Genomic DNA, 18,963 nt, shown 5'->3' with positions numbered 1-18,963 from the left:
GTCCACATCAAGGAACGAACCATTTTGGCACCTGTCAGAATGTAATGTGAAGGATTAACAATGCAGTGTAGCAGGAACACCCCCCCCCCCCCCCCATTTGTAATTTGTGTGGTCCTCCCTCATCTTTTCCAAAAAGAGCACCATCAGACTTCTCATTGGTAAAGATCATTTGGAAATGGATTCGTAAAAACGGATGTTGGGGTCTTTTAAAGCTTAGGGGACCTTTGTGCCAAGTTTGCTTTAGGATCTCCTCTACAGAGAACATCTGTAGGTCTCGATAGATAAAACGGGCATAGGCCCAGAGAGTAACAAAACTAATTTTGAAAGTTCAGCAGGTTCCTCAGGTAGCAGTTTAATATGGCATAAACAGAGTTCTTCAAAAATCACCAGAGTAAGTGGACCCCAATAAAGAGGGCATGGGAATCACATCCCTATCTCCAGTATGTGGCTGTAGAATAAAAAATAAAAAAACGCAAGATTGTCATTTTCAGGGCTTGTTCAGCTTTTGTCACCCTTTGATGCAATTCCACAACAGTGCTCCAGTTTGGTTATTAGACCATTACCGTTATTAGGTCCTGCCAGTCACCACATTGGAGGACCAAAACATTTACCTTGCAGCTGTCCTCGTCATCTTGGAAAGTATTGTTGTGGGACATGGAGACAGTTGTTGCTCCTTGTTCTTCAGTAAGAAATTTGGGAAGCCGATAAGGTATTCCCAGGTAGCAGACAAAGTTTTTTTCTTCATAGTTAGTAAGGTTGAATAAAGACACCAGTCCATCCTGTTAAACTTGAGTTGAGTGTCTACAATTGTCCCTATCCCTGTACATTGCACACTCACATTGGTCCCCACCCTCAAGGAGCCCACAATCCAAGGTCCCCACTCATCTACTAGGGTCAATTTTGGACAGAAGCCAATTAACCTACCTGCATGTCTTTGGAGTGTGGGAGGAAACCAGAGTACCTGGAGGAAACCCACACAGGCACAGGGAGAACATGCAAACTCCAGGCAGGCAGTGTCGTGGTTGGGATTTGAACCAGCGACCCTTCTTACTGCTAGGTGAGAGTGCTAACCACTACACCACTGTGCCGTCCGTCTTGATTTTGTAATGCAGCGGTCTCCAAACTTTCTAAGTAAAGGGCGCGTTTACTGTCCTTCACACTTTAGGAGGACCAGATTGTGGCTAATGGGAGTAGACAAAATACCCCGTGGTAAAAAAAAAAAAAAAACCTTCGCTGAGCATGCAGCCCGGCAGGTCAGGAAACCGGGTTGCATGCTCAGATAAGAGTCTGGTATGTGGTTCCCCCCCCCCCCCCCCCATAATCTTTAATTGCCAGCACATTTTCTTTACATTCAGCCGTCAGCGGGTACCCCGCTGCCGAGTCATCTGTTAAGGACATGGCGGCCAGCTTTTAAGCCCGCTCCTAGGGAAACAGCTCAATGCAATAAATTACAGCATGAAAATATACGGTAATGTCCGCAGTAGCGATTTACCGCACAATTGTTAGTGAATTGCACTTTTACTTTCAAAACTAGTTTAAAAACACGAGAGAATAGGGGTTTGATTTTGGAACAATGTGGTTCATAAAAAGTGCAATATAGGCAGAGCGCAGGGGGTTCATCAGTTCTGCCAGGATATTTTTCACACAGACAGAGCATTAGAAGCATTTTGTTTTAACCAAGCAGAAGAGAAGTTCATTGTTGGGGGTTTCATAGGATGTGGCAGCAGTGACCCCTAGTGGTGGAAAGCTGGCAGCATAGCAGAAGTAAAGGGAGATCATCACCCAGCACTATAATATATATATATATATATATATATATATATATATATATATATATTATATATATATAAAAAAATGGTTGACCACCACTTCTACATCATTATTGGCCTGGTCAGATGGTACAGCTTTGTAGGCACCTCCTCTATACAATAGACGAGTTGCGAATGCACGTGGGTCTGAAAGTACCCTGTGTATTGTCTTGTTGAGTAGTAGTGTCAGGAAGCTAGTTACGTAGTTTAGGCAGGGTATAATCCCAATCCTCGTTAAATTTGTAGATACAATGTCCGGCGGGTTGTGGAGATGCGACTCAGTGTACATCTTGCAGCATGTATGCGTTCCTTGATTATCTGATCGAGGGTGAATACTGCTGTGCAAAATGTAAGCACATGGTTTCCGTGGAAGTCCAGGTTCTGAATCTGGGGAAGCAACTGTCAGCACTCAGAAGACCCTCCATACTAAAAAGGAGAGCTGGGAACATACCCGGCAGGTGCCAGCACAGAGGCAGGTGGAGACAAAGAGGTGCAGGTACCAGAAAAGAGTAAATGGGTGACAGTCAGGAGGGGGGGGCACGCTTAGTGCCAGGTAGGCCAATCCTGGGCTGGGACATATCAATAAAGTACGCTCCATTGAGTGACATTGGTGAAGCCAGTCAGGGACCAGCACTGATGACGCTGAGGGACTCCCCTAGCTGCCAGGGGGAAGAACTCCTCCAGCGAGGGGGGGGGGGGGGGGGCAAAGGGAAAGGATAGACAGTTCCTGGTGATAGTGGACTCAATACTGGGAGGGGATGGGGAAGACCTAACTGTCATGGTCCACGTTGGCACCGAATACAAAGTCAGAGGCAGATGGAGTGTCCTAAAGAACGAACGATTTTAGGGAGTTAGGAGCTAAATTGAGGAAAAGGACCTCAAAAGATAGTATTCTCAGGAATACTACCGGTACATCAAGCCACACCAGAAAGGCAGAGGGAGAATAGGAAAGTAAACAAGTGGCTGAGGAGCTGGTATAGCAAGGAGAGGGTTTGGGTTCCTGGAGGACTGGGCAGACTTCTCAGTCGGTCACCAGTACTACAGAAGGGATGGACTGCACCTGAATGAGGAGGGTGCAGATGTACTGGAAGTAAAGATGGCCAAAAAGCTAAGGGGTTCAGAGGTAGGGGATAGTCAGCGTGGAACATAGTCCAGGGTAGTATGGGGCATGAGTGATAGGTTGACTAAAAGCACATAAACCCAAGGTAAGTATAGTAACAAGTCCTAGTTGTAATCTCAGAACACCAAATAAGAGGATAGTATGCGACTGGTCTAAAATACATGGCATGTTCACCAATGCCAGGAGCCTGGTGGACAAGATGGGTGAACTAGAGATCCTGTTGTACGAGGAGGATGATTTGAATTTTGTGGGAATTTCAGACTTGGTTCAACAGCTCTCATGATTGGCTGGCAACCATTCAAGGGTATACCCTTTCTCACAGGGATAGAGAGGGTAAAAAAGGGGGAGGGGTATGCCTGTATATTAAGAATAATGTACTAGTGAATGTGAGAGATTACATCGCTCAGGGAGCTAGGGAGGAGGTGGAATCCTTTTGGGTAGAGCACCAAAGGGATGAAGCTGAGGGGGAAAATTCTGGAAATATGCCATAGACCCCTTAACCTGAGGGAGGAGGGGGGAGGGGGCGGACCTCCTATCACAATTTGGATTAGCAGCAAGGATGGGAAGCGTTATCATAATTGGGAGGGGGGGGGGGGGATTTTAATTATCCAGACATAGAAGAAAGTGAGGTTCCCTCCACCTAGTCTAAGGCTCGCCAGTTCCTAAATGTCTTGCAGGACAATTTCATGGGTCGGGTGGTAGATGCACCAACTAGAAATAAAAAGAGTTACTGGATCTAATGATTACCAACAATACAAAATGTGGATATAAGGGGGAATTTAGGAAACAGCAATCACAGGTCAATTGGCTTCAGTATAAATTACACAAATAGGAAATATAAAAAAAGGGAAATACAAAGACACTGAATTTCAAAAAAGAGCCAACTTCCCTAAATTACAAACCTTGCTAGAAGATATGAATTGAGATAAAATTTTAGGAACAAAGAACACGGAGGAGAGATGGGTTTGCTTTAAGAGATTAAATAAGGGCATTAGCCAGTGCATCCCACTGGGTAATAATAAATTTAAAAGCAACAAAAGTCCTGGATGGCTTAACGCCAATGTAAAAATGCATATAAAAAAAGCAAAAAAGAGAATGCTTTCAAAAAAATACAAGGTTGAGGGATCATCAGCATGCAAACTTTATAAAGAACGCAACAAGAAATGTAAGGGTACAATTAGGGTGGCTAAGATAGAACACGAAAGACACAGAGGAGAAAAAAAAAAAAAACACCCCACACACACACACGCACACGCACACACACACACACACATTTAAATGCCCATCAATGTCCATCTGCAGCCTCGTCCATCATTGTAGCCTTGCCCAGGCAGACCGATTTAAAATTGGTGCCAAACTCCGCTCCACTGAGAAGAGGAGGAGCACCCCCAAAATACAGAAAGCCGAGCGTACTCGGCTAGGCTCTGCCCCCTCTCGCAGTCCTGCCCCTATGATGGAAATTAGACAGGTCCAATGGCTGGACTGCGCATGACTGAGCGGAGCCGAGCACATTCAGCTTTGTGCATGTCGGCAGCGCTCACAATCAGCAGAGCGGAGATTGGCGTATAACACGCACCCACAATTTTAAAGGGGGAAAAAAAGTGCATATTATACGCCGATAAATACGGTACGTAAACAGTAAAAAGGAGGACAGACCATATTGTCCCCATAAAGAATGGAGGGAAGGACATCTGTTTACAAAGGATGGGGAGATGGTGAAGGTATTGGATTTACTCTTCTCAGTCTTCACAGGGAATGGGGGGGGCTTCAGTAACCAAAACTGCAGTGTTTATCCTTGTGACATCACAGGAAGCACCCTCATGGCTAACAGAGGACAGAATTCAAAATTTTAACATTAATAAATCACCAGATGGCTTGCACCCGAGGGAACTTAGGAAACTCAGTCAAGTAATTGCCAGACCATTGTTCCTAATTTTTACTAACAGTCTGACTGGAATGGTACCAGCAGATTGGAGAAAAGACAATGTAGCACCAGAATTTAAAAAAGGGCCCAAAATACATCCCTGGGAATTACAGACTAGTTAGCTTAGCATCAATAGTATGTAAACTAAGGGGATAAGGGACAAGGGACTATATACACACACACAATGTTAGTAATGAAAACCTTATTAGCAGTAATCAGCATGGATTCATGAAGAATTGTTCTTGCCAAACAAATCTTCTATGGAGGAGGCAAGTTGCCATCTAGATAAAGAAAGGCCTGTAGACATTGTATCTGGATTTTGCAAAAGCATTTGACACAGTCCCCCATAAACTTTGGCATGGACCATAGGGCGAGTACATGGATTGAAAACTGGCTACAAGGGTGAGTTCAGAGGGTGGTGATAAATGGGGAGTACTTGGCATGGTCAGGGGTGGGTAGTGGGGTCCCCCAGGGTTCTGTGCTGGGACCAATCCTGTTTAATTTATTTATAAACGACCTGGCGGATGGGATAAACAGTTTAATCCCTGTATTTTTGGACCACGCTAAGCAGGGCCTCTGGGGGCACACTCTGGGGGAATCTAAGGTGGAAAAGGACCTGGGGTCCTAGTAGATGATATGCTCAGCTGCTGCTAACAAAGCAAAACAGAATATTGATGTGCATAACCAAAAAAAAAAAAAAAAAAAAAAAAAAAAAAGATCAACTCCAGGAATAAAGCAATAATTCTCCCACTTTACAAGACTCTGGTCCGACCACACCTAGAGTATGCTCTCCAGTTCTGGGCACCAGTCCTCAGGAAGGATGTACTGGCAACAAAGTTAACAGGTCTGGAGGACATTAGTTATGAAAAAAATGTTAAGAGCGCTGAACTTATTTTCTCTGGAGAAGAGACAATTGAGAGGGGATAGGATTTAAAATTTACAAATACCATACTGGTGACCCCACAATAGGGATAAAACTTTCTCGGAAGGGAGTTTAAAGTGGGGTACCCCCTAAAAAAAAAAAAATTTAAAGTCAGCAGCTACAAATACTGCAGCTGCTGGCTTTTAATAATCGGACACTTACCTGTCCCGGGTTCCAGCGATGCGGGAGAACGAAGCCCCCCCCTCGCTCCCCGCTCCGCTCGCGGCGCCGTCATGCATACTGTGGGCACCCGGCTGTGGCTTCACAGCCGGGCACCCACTGCGCATGCGCGAGCGGCGCAGGGCGCCGTGATACGCCGTACAGTCACCTGGGACACGTGACAGGTCCCAGGTGAATGTGCGGCGCGAGGGGAAGTGATGTCACCAGCCCGGGCAATGAAGAAGGCAGACTACGAGGGACCCCCTAGCAACCGGTATTTAGAGGTGAGTAAAAAATTTTTTTTTTGCCAATTATTTTTTTTTGATTTTTTTAAAGAATTTTAAGTAGTTTTATTTTTTGGGGGGCAACTCCACTTTAACAAGAAAGGTGGCCACTCATTAAAAGAAAAGAGGTTTAACCTTAAACTACATAGAGGGTTCTTTACTGCAAGAGCGGCAAGGATGTGGAATTCCCTTCCACAAGCGGTGGTTTCAGCAAGGGGGGGGGGGGCCCCCCATCGATAGTTTCAAAAACTATTAGATAAGCACCTGAATGACTGCAACATACAGGGATATACGGAATACTGACATAATCACACACATAGTTGGATAATAGATGAGGTTGAAAAAATAAAAAAACACAAGTCCATAAAGTCCAACCTATGCAATACCCAATGATCTTCTGCCTTAGTCCTCTGGCCAGCACACAGGCCATCACCAACCACACATTGCTCATTAGTGGTTACAGGTTTAGCCTGGTAATACTAGAGAATTAGTATAAACACTTATGCAGTCCCTTACCAATAGAGGAGGACTCACCCAAAACCTGGTTGGACACATGGGCAGATTTAAAGCTCACAATCTGGTGTGCTCTGATGGTTGTGTGGCAGATAGGCGATCTCCCAACACCATCTGTTTCCCCAGTATAAGAAGAGAAGGGGGACAGGAGAGGTCACCCCCGCAGGATTGGGGGGGGGGGGGGGAATTAAAAAAAAAAAAAAAAAAAAAAAAAAAAAAGAGAGAGAGAGAGCGAGAGCGACTCCACAATTCACAGCAGAGAACAGTGTATGTATTCCCCTGCGGAATGGTGAGGAGCAAGATGGATAGGCAGGAAGATCAATCCCTCCATACAAAAAAGGAGGCAAGCAAGAGATACATTGTAATGTATTTTATTTACGAAGTTGGAGGAACTTTACAGTTCGAAGAGGGTCTCTTGGCTTTGCTCTTTTCTTCAGAATCTTGGCAACAGTGACCAAACCCAACAGAAGTAGGACGGCTGCAGCTGCAGAGGATGCAGGGAGGAAGAACGAACCTAGACCTGGAAAGAGGAAAATACACAGAGGAAAAAACATTTCTCCACACCCCCCAGTACCATATCCACTAGACAGAAAGCCATTGAATACTCCCAAAATGCCCCACCCACACAGAACACAGTGTTCCTGCCCACAAGGAGCTGTCCTCTGCCTATGCTGGTGGACAGTCTAGATATATTACCTGATTCCGGCTTCCCAACACTGGACACCAAGCTCCGGCTGAGTCTGATGGGACCGCAGGACACCACCTTCCTGTATGGGTCACTCAGGTCTCTGGGATGTCTGCCATTGCTGGTTTTAGTCTGGAAAGAGGCAGAATATTCCAGAATCAAAGGAAAAGAAAGGCTGGACAATCTCTAGACAGATGTCTAAATCAAGTTTTACAGTTATTCTATTTGCGTTTTATTACAAATAAAACTGCTTGGACCTTGAAGGGGACACACCTCGAAAGCTCTACCATGAAAAATGATATGTTAGTGCAAATAAATAAATAAATAGTATCACGGACAGCACTCAATTTTCTCTGTCGCAATTGCACTAATACAGCTACAATCACCTCAAGTATGATGGAAGATACTGCATATAGCCGGATGAAGAAGCAGTTAACCTGATCACAAGATTACTTGCTTGGACCTTGAAGAGGACACACCCTGAAAGCGCGTCCATGAAAAAAAAAAATGATATATTTGTGCAAAAAAAAAAAAAAAAAAAAAGAAGGGCATCATGTACAGTACTCAATTTTCTATTACAAATCCACAATTAAGTGAAGAATATATTGGCACGCTTATAAAGGAGCCTCACCAGATTGCAGCAATGGCTGGCATTGGGCTGGTGCAGCCAGATTCTGCAGTGCAGGTAAAATTCGGGAAATTTCACAAAGTGGAACATCTGCAGGGAAAAGCGGCACAGCGACTGGTCCCCAGAATCCAACATGGCCACTGTGGAGTCGTTGGCAGTTCTGCAAAGATGATGCTCTGTTATTATAGAGGGAATTGCCTGAAGAAACCAAATCAGCTCAATGTGTTATTGCACATATAGCCCTACTGTGATCCCCTTTCTGACCCCCTCCCCCTCCAAGTGGGATCCATCCCTTCCTGACCCACCTACCCCCTAGGTGGGATCCATCCCTTCCTGACCCACCTACCTCCCAGACCCATTTACCTCTAGTGTGATATTCTCTCCCCCCCCCCCCGATCCACCTACCTCTAGTGTAGTCCCCTCCCAGACACCCCTACTCCTGATGCGATTCGTACCAACAGCTCCCAGAACCAGGCCCACCTCTATATTACTCACCCACTGGAGATGATTAGGTGTTTTATCTCATCAACATAATTTGGCCCCGGCGTGGCCCAGCACTCATCCAGTCTCAGTGTGAAAAGGTCTCGAGGGTCATGTTCAAGGATCTGCAGCTGGATGTAGAGTCTACTGGTAAGTGGGATGATCGGAGGGCGATCGTAAGGATCCAAGAAATCTTCTGAGGGGTGAAGGGTCATGCTAACATTGAATTTTCCTTCCTTTACCACAAAGGTCACCAGCCTGAGGGGAAGAGAGAGGACCAACATGACAACTACACAAATCTATGCCGAGATATTGGAAAGCAATGTTCTCATCCATAGAAAAATAAATAAAGTCGGCTTTCACCCCCATACAGGCTGCAGCCAAATCCACATACTAAGATTGACTTCCATACAAAGAATGTAAAGTGATCTCCCCCCCCCATAGGCAACATGACACAAAACAGAAAAAACTTTACGGTTTGTGAAGTATTGCTTTATCCTGCTGGTGGGAGCACACCTGAAAATCCAGTAGTCACCATGTTCAGAACAGGTCCTGGATGAATTACAATGTTCATTTTCGTGGTTCTTAATTTATAGTGGTATTGATGTGGGACGTTAACCCTCCTCTGCTAGAGAGATTTTACCTCCTTGGTTGGAGTTATATTTCCAACAGATGAAAGAGAAAAAAAAAAAAAAAGGCGCCTCTAGGTGCAGAGGCGCCTTTTTTCTTTCATCTGTTTTCTATTAGGAGATTGCTTCCCTCTTTGAGTGCAGCCCTAAGTGTTTGAAGACCACTTCATCCATCCAATAAAGACACTAGCTGCCTGGTCCTGACATTCTGAGCGCCCTCGACATACGTTTTATCTGGTTATATTTCCAACACCAGCACATCGCCTCAATTTCAGATTCTTTAAATTCTAGATCTACAGCAGGGTTCATAAAAGTCCCTAAGGTGTTCTATAAGGCTAGGGCATATCATTTATCATGCATATGCAGCTCAGTGTTTGTATTATACAAAATGAATAGCTCATCTCCCCTTGACCACTATTTTAATCTTATGAAGGATGAAAAAAAAACAGAAGCAATGGTTCCAAGAAAGTGTTGAGTCTCAGTGTGTAAGGCATTGGGCTGGGAACTACATGGCAAATTAGGTTTAATGTAGAAAAATGTAAAATAATGCATTTGGGTGGCAAAAATATGAATGCAATCTACTCACTAGGGGGAGAACACCTCTGGGGGAATCTAGGATGGAAAAGGACCTGGGGGTCCTAGTAGATGATAGGCTCATCAATGGCATGCAATGCCAAGCTGCTGCTAACAAAGCAAACAGAATATTGGCATGCTCTACAAGACTCTGGTCCGGCCGCACCTGGAGTATGCGGTCCAGTTCTGGGCACCAGTCCTCAGGAAGGATGTACTGAAAATGGAGAGAGTACAAAGAAGGGCAACAAAGCCAATAAAGGGTCTGGAGGATATTAATTATGAGGAAAGGTTGGGAGCACTGGACTTATTCTCTCTGGAGAAGAGACACTTGATTTCTAGGATTTCAACCTATAGATACCATACTGGTGACCCATCAATATGGATAAAACTTTTTTGCGGAAGGGAGTTTAACAAGACACGTGGCCACTCATTAAAATTAGAAGAAAAGAGGTTTAACCTTAAACTGCGTAGAAGGTTCCTGACTGTAAGAGCGGCAAGGATGTGGAATTCCCTTTCAGAAAGCCTATTAGATAAGCACCTGAACGACCACAACATACAGGGATATACAATGTAATACTGACATATAATCACACGCATAGGTTGTACTTGATGGACTAGTGTCTTTTTTCAACCTCACCCATTATCTAACTATGCAACTCTTGACTGCTTCCTCTCTGGGGGCGAATTGTAGTAACATGGTCTGAGGACCTCTAATGGTCTGCAAAGGACCAAGATGGCCTGTCAGGACCCCAATTGTCTGGGAGGTAATAGTTTGACTATGACCACAAGCCTACAGGGTCTTGGCCAAACTCTTCGTTCAGATGGCACATTTGGAGAGAGACAGAGAGACAGAGAGACAGAGAGACAGAGAGACAGAGAGACAGAGAGACAGAGAGACAGAGAGACAGAGAGACAGAGAGACAGAGAGACAGAGAGACAGAGAGACAGAGAGACAGAGAGACAGAGAGACAGAGAGACAGAGAGACAGATATCTATATCTATCTCATCTCAATTTTTTATATTTATGGTTACACCTCCCCATTCCAGTGACCTTAGAAGCCTCACCACCACACTTTGTGACCCCATTCAGAGCAATGGCCACCCTAGACAATACGTACGAGGCACTGGTGAGCAGGGGGTAGGGCAGTGACACAACTCGATCATAGTGGTAGACACAGTAAAAGGCAATCCGAATATCAGCAGATCTGGAAATAGAATTTCTGAGTATCTCTGGCCGCTGTGACGTGAATCCTGTGCGGAGCTCATTGGAGTAGATAAGGTGAGTCCCATTAACCTGGCAAAGAAGAGACATCTCAGGTGAAGCGTACAGAGTGGAAGACTGCCACATGGCGAGACCACAACTACCCTATATGATAGATCATAGCATGATAACTGTGCCTGAAGCCCCTCCCCCACCAGGAAGAATAGTCAAATAGTTCCATACAACTCAACTGAACGTGCCACTGGAAGAAAGCTTTCTGGCCAATGTGTACTTCCTGTGACTGGGGGTTTATGAATGTTGAGGAGCTCACCAATGCATGAATATGCACAATGTTCCCATCTCCTGAACACACAGATACCTCCAATCTGTCTAAAGTCTGACCACACAGTGGTCATAGAAAGTGGACATGGTCACATCTGTTCCCTTATGTGGAGGAACAGAAGAAGTCATCAGCCTAGGCTAGACCAAACAGACCCAGTGTAGCCAGATGAAGGTCTGACCACCTTGTGCTAATATAATATCCCTACAATAGCAAATCAGACCACCTACCTTAACCTCTGTCCCACACTGTGTGTGATTCTGATGTGTCAGTGTGATGGAGACATAAAGGAGAGACTCCTTCGCTGTGCACTGCTCATTGGATGTATGAAGGTTGGAGACATTCACACTCAGATCAGTGAGGACGGCCTTCGGAATCTGAAGCCTCATACAGTGGCTGTCACAGACCAACTCCAACCCCATGTCTAAAAGGACAGAGAAAATAGTGTGGAACACCACACAGCATGGAACACACAGTACTATACAATGCTACACAGCATGGAACACACCACATGTAAAAACTGTACTACTCTACAAAATTCTAAAAACAATACACAAAATGGAACACCATTCGACATACCAACCTGAACCACACCATACATTCCAGCACAATGTACTGCACCGCAGCTATGCCAAATAATACTCAACATAAAATGCTACTACATAGCAAGAACACACTACTCCATACCAAATTATGCCCCACCATACAATCCATCACAAAAGTGCTACACCACTACATAGCATGAACACACCATACAATACATCTCATTCAACACAATCCTTATTTTCCATCCGTCTGGCCGATCTGATGGAAAAAAAGTGGACAGGCGGTCCGTTTTCATCCGATTTTCCCATAGAGGAGAGCAACAGGTCCATCTCAGCTCAGTGACGGACTTGTTATCTGCCTGCTCAGCGAGGATCAGCGGAGCAAAAACACAGTCCGTCAGGCAGATCACCCGTGTGAAAGGACCAAAAAAATAAAATAAAAAATGAATAAGGAAAAAACCAGTACAGCCACCACATTAAAGGATTGTAAGTTGCAATATATAACATTTTTGGTTTACTATGTCTTTAAGCAGAAGAACCACCATAACGTTTCCTAGTTGCCCTCACCTTGGCACTTGTGTCCGATGAATCCCGGTGTACACAGACATCTATAATTTCCTTCCACCACCACACAGGTTCCTCCGTTCTCACAGATGTGATGGGGGCAGACTCCATCCAGATTGCTTGGCACAGTGGGCTGCGTCGGCCACGGATCCCGATAGAAGAGCCGCACGCTGGGGTCCCCCCGGTCTGATTGGGAGAGATCATACATTCATAACCTGGGTCATACAGATTTCCTCAAACCTGAGAGCTAAAAGGCATGCTGCCCCCCTCCTCATAGCAACACCAGGCAGCATGCCACCTCCCTCCTCTCCACATTGAGGCCAGCAAGTACTGGAGTAGCATTCTCACCAACCGGGGAGCTAGCAGAGCAGCCTTCCGTGTCAAGCCAGGGCCTATCATATGCAGCCACTAGTGCCCATCGAACGCAGGCGGCTGTCACTTCACTAACCACCCCCGGCACTTACCGCTCCTCTCCTGGAGAGACAGGGCTCTCTTCCTTGGTGGGAAGCAGCGGCTCTTGTCTTCCTCAGCGGGAAGTGGCAGCTGCGGCTCCTATGTCCGCTCGTCTCCTCTTCTGCCAAAAGGTGTTAGGATCGCCTAATGCTTTGGCCAATCAGGAGACAGGTCTCACCGACATGCCTGCTGATTGACAGGGATGAATGAAAATAGCGAAAATTAATTCGCTATGCCACACAACAGGGTGGGATCGGGACGCACTGAGACCAGGAGCTCAGCGGATTGAAGAACTACAAGGAGTGATTGTAGCGGAAGTGAAAAGAAACCATTAAGCTTTGTATTAGGAACTGTTAAATACTGTTGCCATAGGAGACAGCATTCCTGCACGTGCAGGTGTGGTGTCTTGCTGGATGCCTTTCCCTGCATGGCTGTCCTGTTGAAGTCTTGGAATCTGCTAATTAAACTTGCAACTACTTAAGGGTGTCCTGGCCCTAACCCTCTTCCCCACAAAAGTTTGTTAAGAGAAGTAAAATCTTTTGCATTCAAGAAGTGTTTGGCACCCAATGACTTGAAACACCTTGCACCCACCATGCCTCACAACCCATTACATACAGAAGGATGTCAGCTATGTCTGGCCCTGCAGGTTCTCATTAGACCAAAAGAGGCCTGGGACCATGCTACACATGCGATAATGAAAATTCACTATTGCTCATATGCGGCATTTAGTGCAAACACAAAAAACACTTGTTAAATACTGCATAAAAAAAATAAAAAAAAAGTCTGTGGACTTTGTGCTGGCCTTCCAATTTGTATCTGCTCTAAATACTCACATTAAACCACCAGAGCTATATACACATTCCCTGCACCCAGTACCAGGCTGTAAAAATGCCTACACTGCTGGATGGACCTGAAGTGCATACGCATTGCCATCTTCTAGTTCCCCTGGGGCTTAGAACATATTCCAGCCTTACCTTGAACGGTATCTAATATGACCGGGGACACCAGAGTCAACATCACCCCAAATAACATGAGACACCCTGCGAAGCCAGACTTCACCATCTGCAGGAGGAAGAGACAAGAAATGGTGGTTATACATTTCCCTGACCCTGGAAATACCCCTTATACCAACCCTACTGCCACACCACCTTCACCATCTCCTTTGTCAATAAGGGGGAGGGGGGGGGGATTGGGTTATTGTAGAGGGACAGAATGGCATATATTAGAGGGGGGGGGGGGAGTGTATTGGGGTAGAGGGATGGGGGATTGGGTTATACAAGGGACAGAAGAGAAGGAGGGGGATTGGCATATATTACAGGGACAGATGGGGATTGGGGTATACGAGGTGCAGAGAAGAGGGAGGATTGGGATATAATAGAGGGAGACAGAGGGGGGATTGGGGTATATTAGAGAGACAGAGGGGGGATTGGGCTATAATAGAAAGACAGATGGTGGAGATTGGGGCATAATAGAGGGACAGATGGGGGTATAAGAGAGAGAGATGGGGTGGGGGGTATGGATAAGGGTATAAGGAGGGACAGAGGGGGGGGGGATTAGTATAGAATAGAGGGGGCAAATAGAGGGGAATGGGGTATAATGGGGACAGAGGGGAGGATTTGGGGTATAATGGAGATACAGATGGGGTGATAGAGGGACAGAGGGGGAGAGGGGGACAGTGCCTTGAAAAAGTATTCACACTTTTGTTCCACATTTTGTCATGTTACAACCAAAAACATAAAATGTATTTTTTCTGATAGACCACCACAAAGTGGCATATAATTGTAAAGTGGAAAGGAATTTGATAAATAGTTTTCCAAATTTTTACAAATACATTTTTAAAAAGTGTAGTGTGCATTTGTATTCAGCTGCCTTTATTCTGATACCCCCAACGAAAATCAAGTGGAGCCAATTGCTGTCAGAAGTTACTCAAATTTGTAAATAGTCCACCTGTGTGTAATTTAATCTCAGGATAAATGCAGGTGTTCTGTGAAACCCTCAGAGGTTTGTTAGAGAACTTTAGTGAACAAACAGCATCATGTAGACCAAGGAACACACCAGATAGTTTAGGGATAAAGTTGGGAGGTTTAAAGCAGAGTTAGGTTATTAAAAAATAAATAAGATCCCAAGCTTTGAACATCTCACGTTGTACTGTTCAATCAATCATCCAAAAATGGAAAGTGCACAGCACAACTACAAACCTACCAAGACATGGCCGTCCACCTAAACTGACAGGCCAGGCAAGGAGAGCATTAATCAGAGAAGCAGCCAAGAGGTCCATGGTAACTCTGGAGGACCTACAGAGATCCACAGCGCAGGTGGGAGAATATGTCCACAGGACAACTATTAGTTGTGCTCTCCACAAATCTGGCCTTAAGGGCCGGTTCACACTGCGGGCGATGCGAGGCGACACGACTTGCCTCGCCGCGATCTGACAAGTCGCCCCCGTTCTGTACAATGGAACCGTTCTGAGAGGAGCGACTCGAGTCGCTCCGACTCAGAAAAAAGGTTCCTTTACTACTTTTGGGCGACCTCGGGGCGACTTGCATTGACTTCTATACAGAAGTCATTTGCAAGTCGCCGCTGAGGTCGCGGCAGGTCGCGGGGAGGTAAGTCGGTGTCGCCTCGCATCGCCCGCAGTGTGAACCGGCCCTTAGGCTGGGTTCACATGAGGCTCATAGCAGGGGTCAAGTGCGTCCCCGTTCACCCTTTCAGGTCTGATTTCAGCCTGAATTCGGACCTGAAACAGACCAAAAGACACACATGATCCCTGAGCAAAATTCACACCAGAGCCGCAGAGGAGATACATGAACCGGCTCCATAGAGAACTGGTCAAAAGCTCCTGCTATTGCAAATTGGATGTGGAGAAACCGCGTCCAATTCACAATAGTGTGAACACAGCCTCATGGAAGAGTGGCAAGATGAAAGCCATAAGTCCCATTTGCGAGAAGCCATGTGGGGGACACAGCAAACATGTGGAAGAAAGTGCTCTGGTCAGATGAGACCAAAATAGTGTTTTGCTTTTAGGCCAGAAAGTTCTATGTGTAGCTGAAAACTAACACTGCACCTCGCACTGAACACACCATCCCCACCCGTGAAACATGGTGGTGGCAGCACCATGCTGTGGGGATGCTTTTCTTCGGCAGGGACAGGGAAGCTGGTCAGAGTTGATGGGAAGATGGATGGAACAAAATACAGGGCAATCTTAGAAGAAAACCTGTTAGACTCTGCAAAAGACTTAAGACTGGGGTGGAGGTTCACCTTCCAGCAGGACAAAAATCCTAAACATACAACCAGAGCTACAATGGAATGGTTTTGATCAAAGCATATTCATGTGTTAGAATGGCCCAGTCAAAATCCAGACCCAAATCCAATTGGGAATCTGTGGCAAGAATTGAAAATTGCTTTTCACAGACGTTCTCCATCCAATCTGACAGAGCATGAGCTATTTTGCAAAGAAGAATGGGCAAAAATAATAGAGGGGCAGATTTGGGGGAGGGGAGATAGGGGGTATAATAGAGGAACAGATGGGGGGGGGGGGGGTTAGGGGTATAATAGAGGGACAGAAAGGGTGTGGGGAGAATCTGAGTTATAATAGAGAGACAGATGGGGGGGGGGGGTGGTATAAGAGACAGATGGGGGGATTGTGGGTCTAGTAGAGGAATAGATGGGGAGTTGGGGTGTAATAGAGAGACAGATGGGGGTGGAATGGGGGTATAATAGAGGAACAGATTGGGGGGGGGGATCTAGTAGAGGAACAGATGGAGGGTATTGGGGTGTGACAGAGAGATGGGGGTATAATAGAGGAACAGATGGGGGGTATGATAGAGGAACAGATGGGGGGGGGGGATTGGGGGATCTAGTAGAGGAACAGATGGGGGGGAGGGTTGGGATGTATAATAGAGGAACAGATTGGGGGGGGGGGCTATTGGGGATCTAGTAGAGGAAGAGATGGAGGGGATTGGTGTGCGATAGCAACAGATTTGGGGGTGGGGGGAATTGAGGTTATAATAGAGGAACAGATGGGGGGGTCTAGTAAAGGAACAGATGGAGGGGATTGGTGTATGATAGAGACAGATGGGGGGGGGGGGGGGTTGAGGTTATAATAGAGGAAAAGATGGGGGGGATTGGGGGTATGATAGACAGATGGAATGATTGTTGTCTAGTAAAGGAACAGATGGGGGGTTGGGGGTATAATAGAGGAACAGATGGGGGGGATTGGGGTGTGATAGACAGATGGGGGATTAGGGGTCTAGTAGAGGAACAGATGGGGGGGGGTTGGGGGATCTAGTAGAGAAACAGATGGGGGGGGGGTTGGGGGATCTAGTAGAGAAACAGATGGGGGGGGGGTTGGGGGATCTAGTAGAGAAACAGATGGGGGGGGGGTTGGGGGATCTAGTAGAGAAACAGATGGGGGGGGGGTTGGGGGATCTAGTAGAGAAACAGATGGGGGATCTAGTAGAGAAACAGATGGGGGGGGGTTGGGGGATCTAGTAGAGAAACAGATGGGGGATCTAGTAGAGAAACAGATGGGGGGGGGGGGGGTTGGGGGATCTAGTAGAGAAACAGATGGGGGGGGGTTGGGGGATCTAGTAGAGAAACAGATGGGGGGGGGTTGGGGGATCTAGTAGAGAAACAGATGGGGGGGGGGTTGGGGGATCTAGTAGAGAAACAGATGGGGGGGGGGGTTGGGGGATCTAGTAGAGAAACAGATGGGGGGGGGGTTGGGGGATCTAGTAGAGAAACAGATGGGGGGGGGGTTGGGGGATCTAGTAGAGAAACAGATGGGGGGGTTGGGTGATCTAGTAGAGGAACAGATGGGGGGGTTGGGTGATCTAGTAGAGGAACAGATGGGGGGGTTGGGTGATCTAGTAGAGGAACAGATGGGGGGGTTGGGTGATCTAGTAGAGGAACAGATGGGGGGGTTGGGTGATCTAGTAGAGGAACAGATGGGGGGGTTGGGTGATCTAGTAGAGGAACAGATGGGGGGGTTGGGTGATCTAGTAGAGGAACAGATGGGGGGGTTGGGTGATCTAGTAGAGGAACAGATGGGGGGGGTTGGGTGATCTAGTAGAGGAACAGATGGGGGGGGGGGGTTGGGTGATCTAGTAGAGGAACAGATGGGGGGGGTTGGGTGATCTAGTAGAGGAACAGATGGGGGGGGTTGGGTGATCTAGTAGAGGAACAGATGGGGGGGGTTGGGTGATCTAGTAGAGGAACAGATGGGGGGGTTGGGTGATCTAGTAGAGGAACAGATGGGGGGGTTGGGGGATCTAGTAGAGGAACAGATGGGGGGGTTGGGGGATCTAGTAGAGGAACAGATGGGGGGGTTGGGGGATCTAGTAGAGGAACAGATGGGGGGGTTGGGGGATCTAGTAGAGGAACAGATGGGGGGGGGTTGGGGGGTCTAGTAGAGGAACAGATGGGGGGGGGGGGTTGGGGGATCTAGTAGAGGAACAGATGGGGGGGGGGTTGGGGGATCTAGTAGAGGAACAGATGGGGGGGGGTTGGGGGATCTAGTAGAGGAACAGATGGGGGGTTGGGGGATCTAGTAGAGGAACAGATGGGGGGGGGGGGTTGGGGGATCTAGTAGAGGAACAGATGGGGGGATTGGGGTGTGAAAGAGACAGATGGAGGGGATTGGAGGTCTAGTAGAGGAACAGAAGGGGGGGGGATTGGGGTGTGATAGAGACAGATGGGGGAGTGGATTGGGGTGTGAGAGAGAGACACAGATGGGGGGGGGGGATTGGGGTGTGAGAGACAGATGGGGGGGGAGTTGGGAGTATAATAGAGGAACAGGTGGTGAAGGGGGGGGGGGGGTATTGGGGTGTGATAGAGAGACAGATGGAGGGGGGATTGGATTGTAATAGAAAAAGGGGGTGGTATAAAATAAAGAAGGGGACAAAATACTATAGACCTGTATGTAAAAGGGGGCTCTGAGTAATCCAGTCCCTGTCAGTATATAGTATATATGTGGGGTCTATCCCAGATCTGTTGCATCTATACACATCTACCTTCCTACAGCCGATCACAGACCTCCCCTCCCCCTCCTCCCACTCTGAATTAATGGCTGTCAGCTGTCAATCATCACGCTCCTCTCCCCACCCCCTCCGGGGTGTTTTGGTATACTGATAGGGG

At 46.8% G+C, this 18,963-nt stretch overlaps 1 protein-coding gene across 1 annotated transcript; it reads right to left on the bottom strand.

Moving 5' to 3' along the window:
* Nucleotides 1–7,085: 7,085 nt before the first annotated feature.
* On the bottom strand, nt 7,086–18,888 carry LOC143941634 (uromodulin-like). Its single transcript, XM_077463345.1, has 9 exons — nt 18,840–18,888; nt 13,803–13,890; nt 12,379–12,561; nt 11,497–11,690; nt 10,844–11,019; nt 8,539–8,781; nt 8,047–8,203; nt 7,427–7,547; nt 7,086–7,250 (listed from the first exon to the last, which is right to left on the bottom strand). Exons 2-9 carry the CDS (start codon nt 13,888–13,890, stop codon nt 7,102–7,104), a joined length of 1,311 nt encoding a protein of 436 aa, XP_077319471.1. The 5' UTR covers nt 18,840–18,888; the 3' UTR covers nt 7,086–7,101.
* Nucleotides 18,889–18,963: the final 75 nt, after the last annotated feature.

This window comes from Lithobates pipiens, unplaced genomic scaffold (assembly GCF_037356315.1).
Source record: "Lithobates pipiens isolate NorthernLeopardFrog02 unplaced genomic scaffold, aLitPip1_a1.2 Scaffold_10, whole genome shotgun sequence".
In the NCBI taxonomy this organism is placed as follows: Eukaryota; Metazoa; Chordata; class Amphibia; order Anura; family Ranidae; genus Lithobates; species Lithobates pipiens.
This window is presented reverse-complemented; position numbering and strand designations above follow the sequence as displayed.

What these genes read in the sequence shown, in the direction of transcription:
- LOC143941634 (XM_077463345.1), bottom strand. Translation starts at nt 13,890, where the DNA reads ATGGTGAAGTCTGGCTTCGCAGGGTGTCTCATGTTATTTGGGGTGATG. An exon ending in AGTGTGGGACAGAGGTTAAG is followed by an intron (nt 11,020 to 11,496) that starts GTAGGTGGTCTG and finishes CTTCTTTGCCAG; the next exon opens with GTTAATGGGACTCACCTTAT. An exon ending in CCCCTGCTCACCAGTGCCTC is followed by an intron (nt 8,782 to 10,843) that starts GTACGTATTGTC and finishes TCTTCCCCTCAG; the next exon opens with GCTGGTGACCTTTGTGGTAA.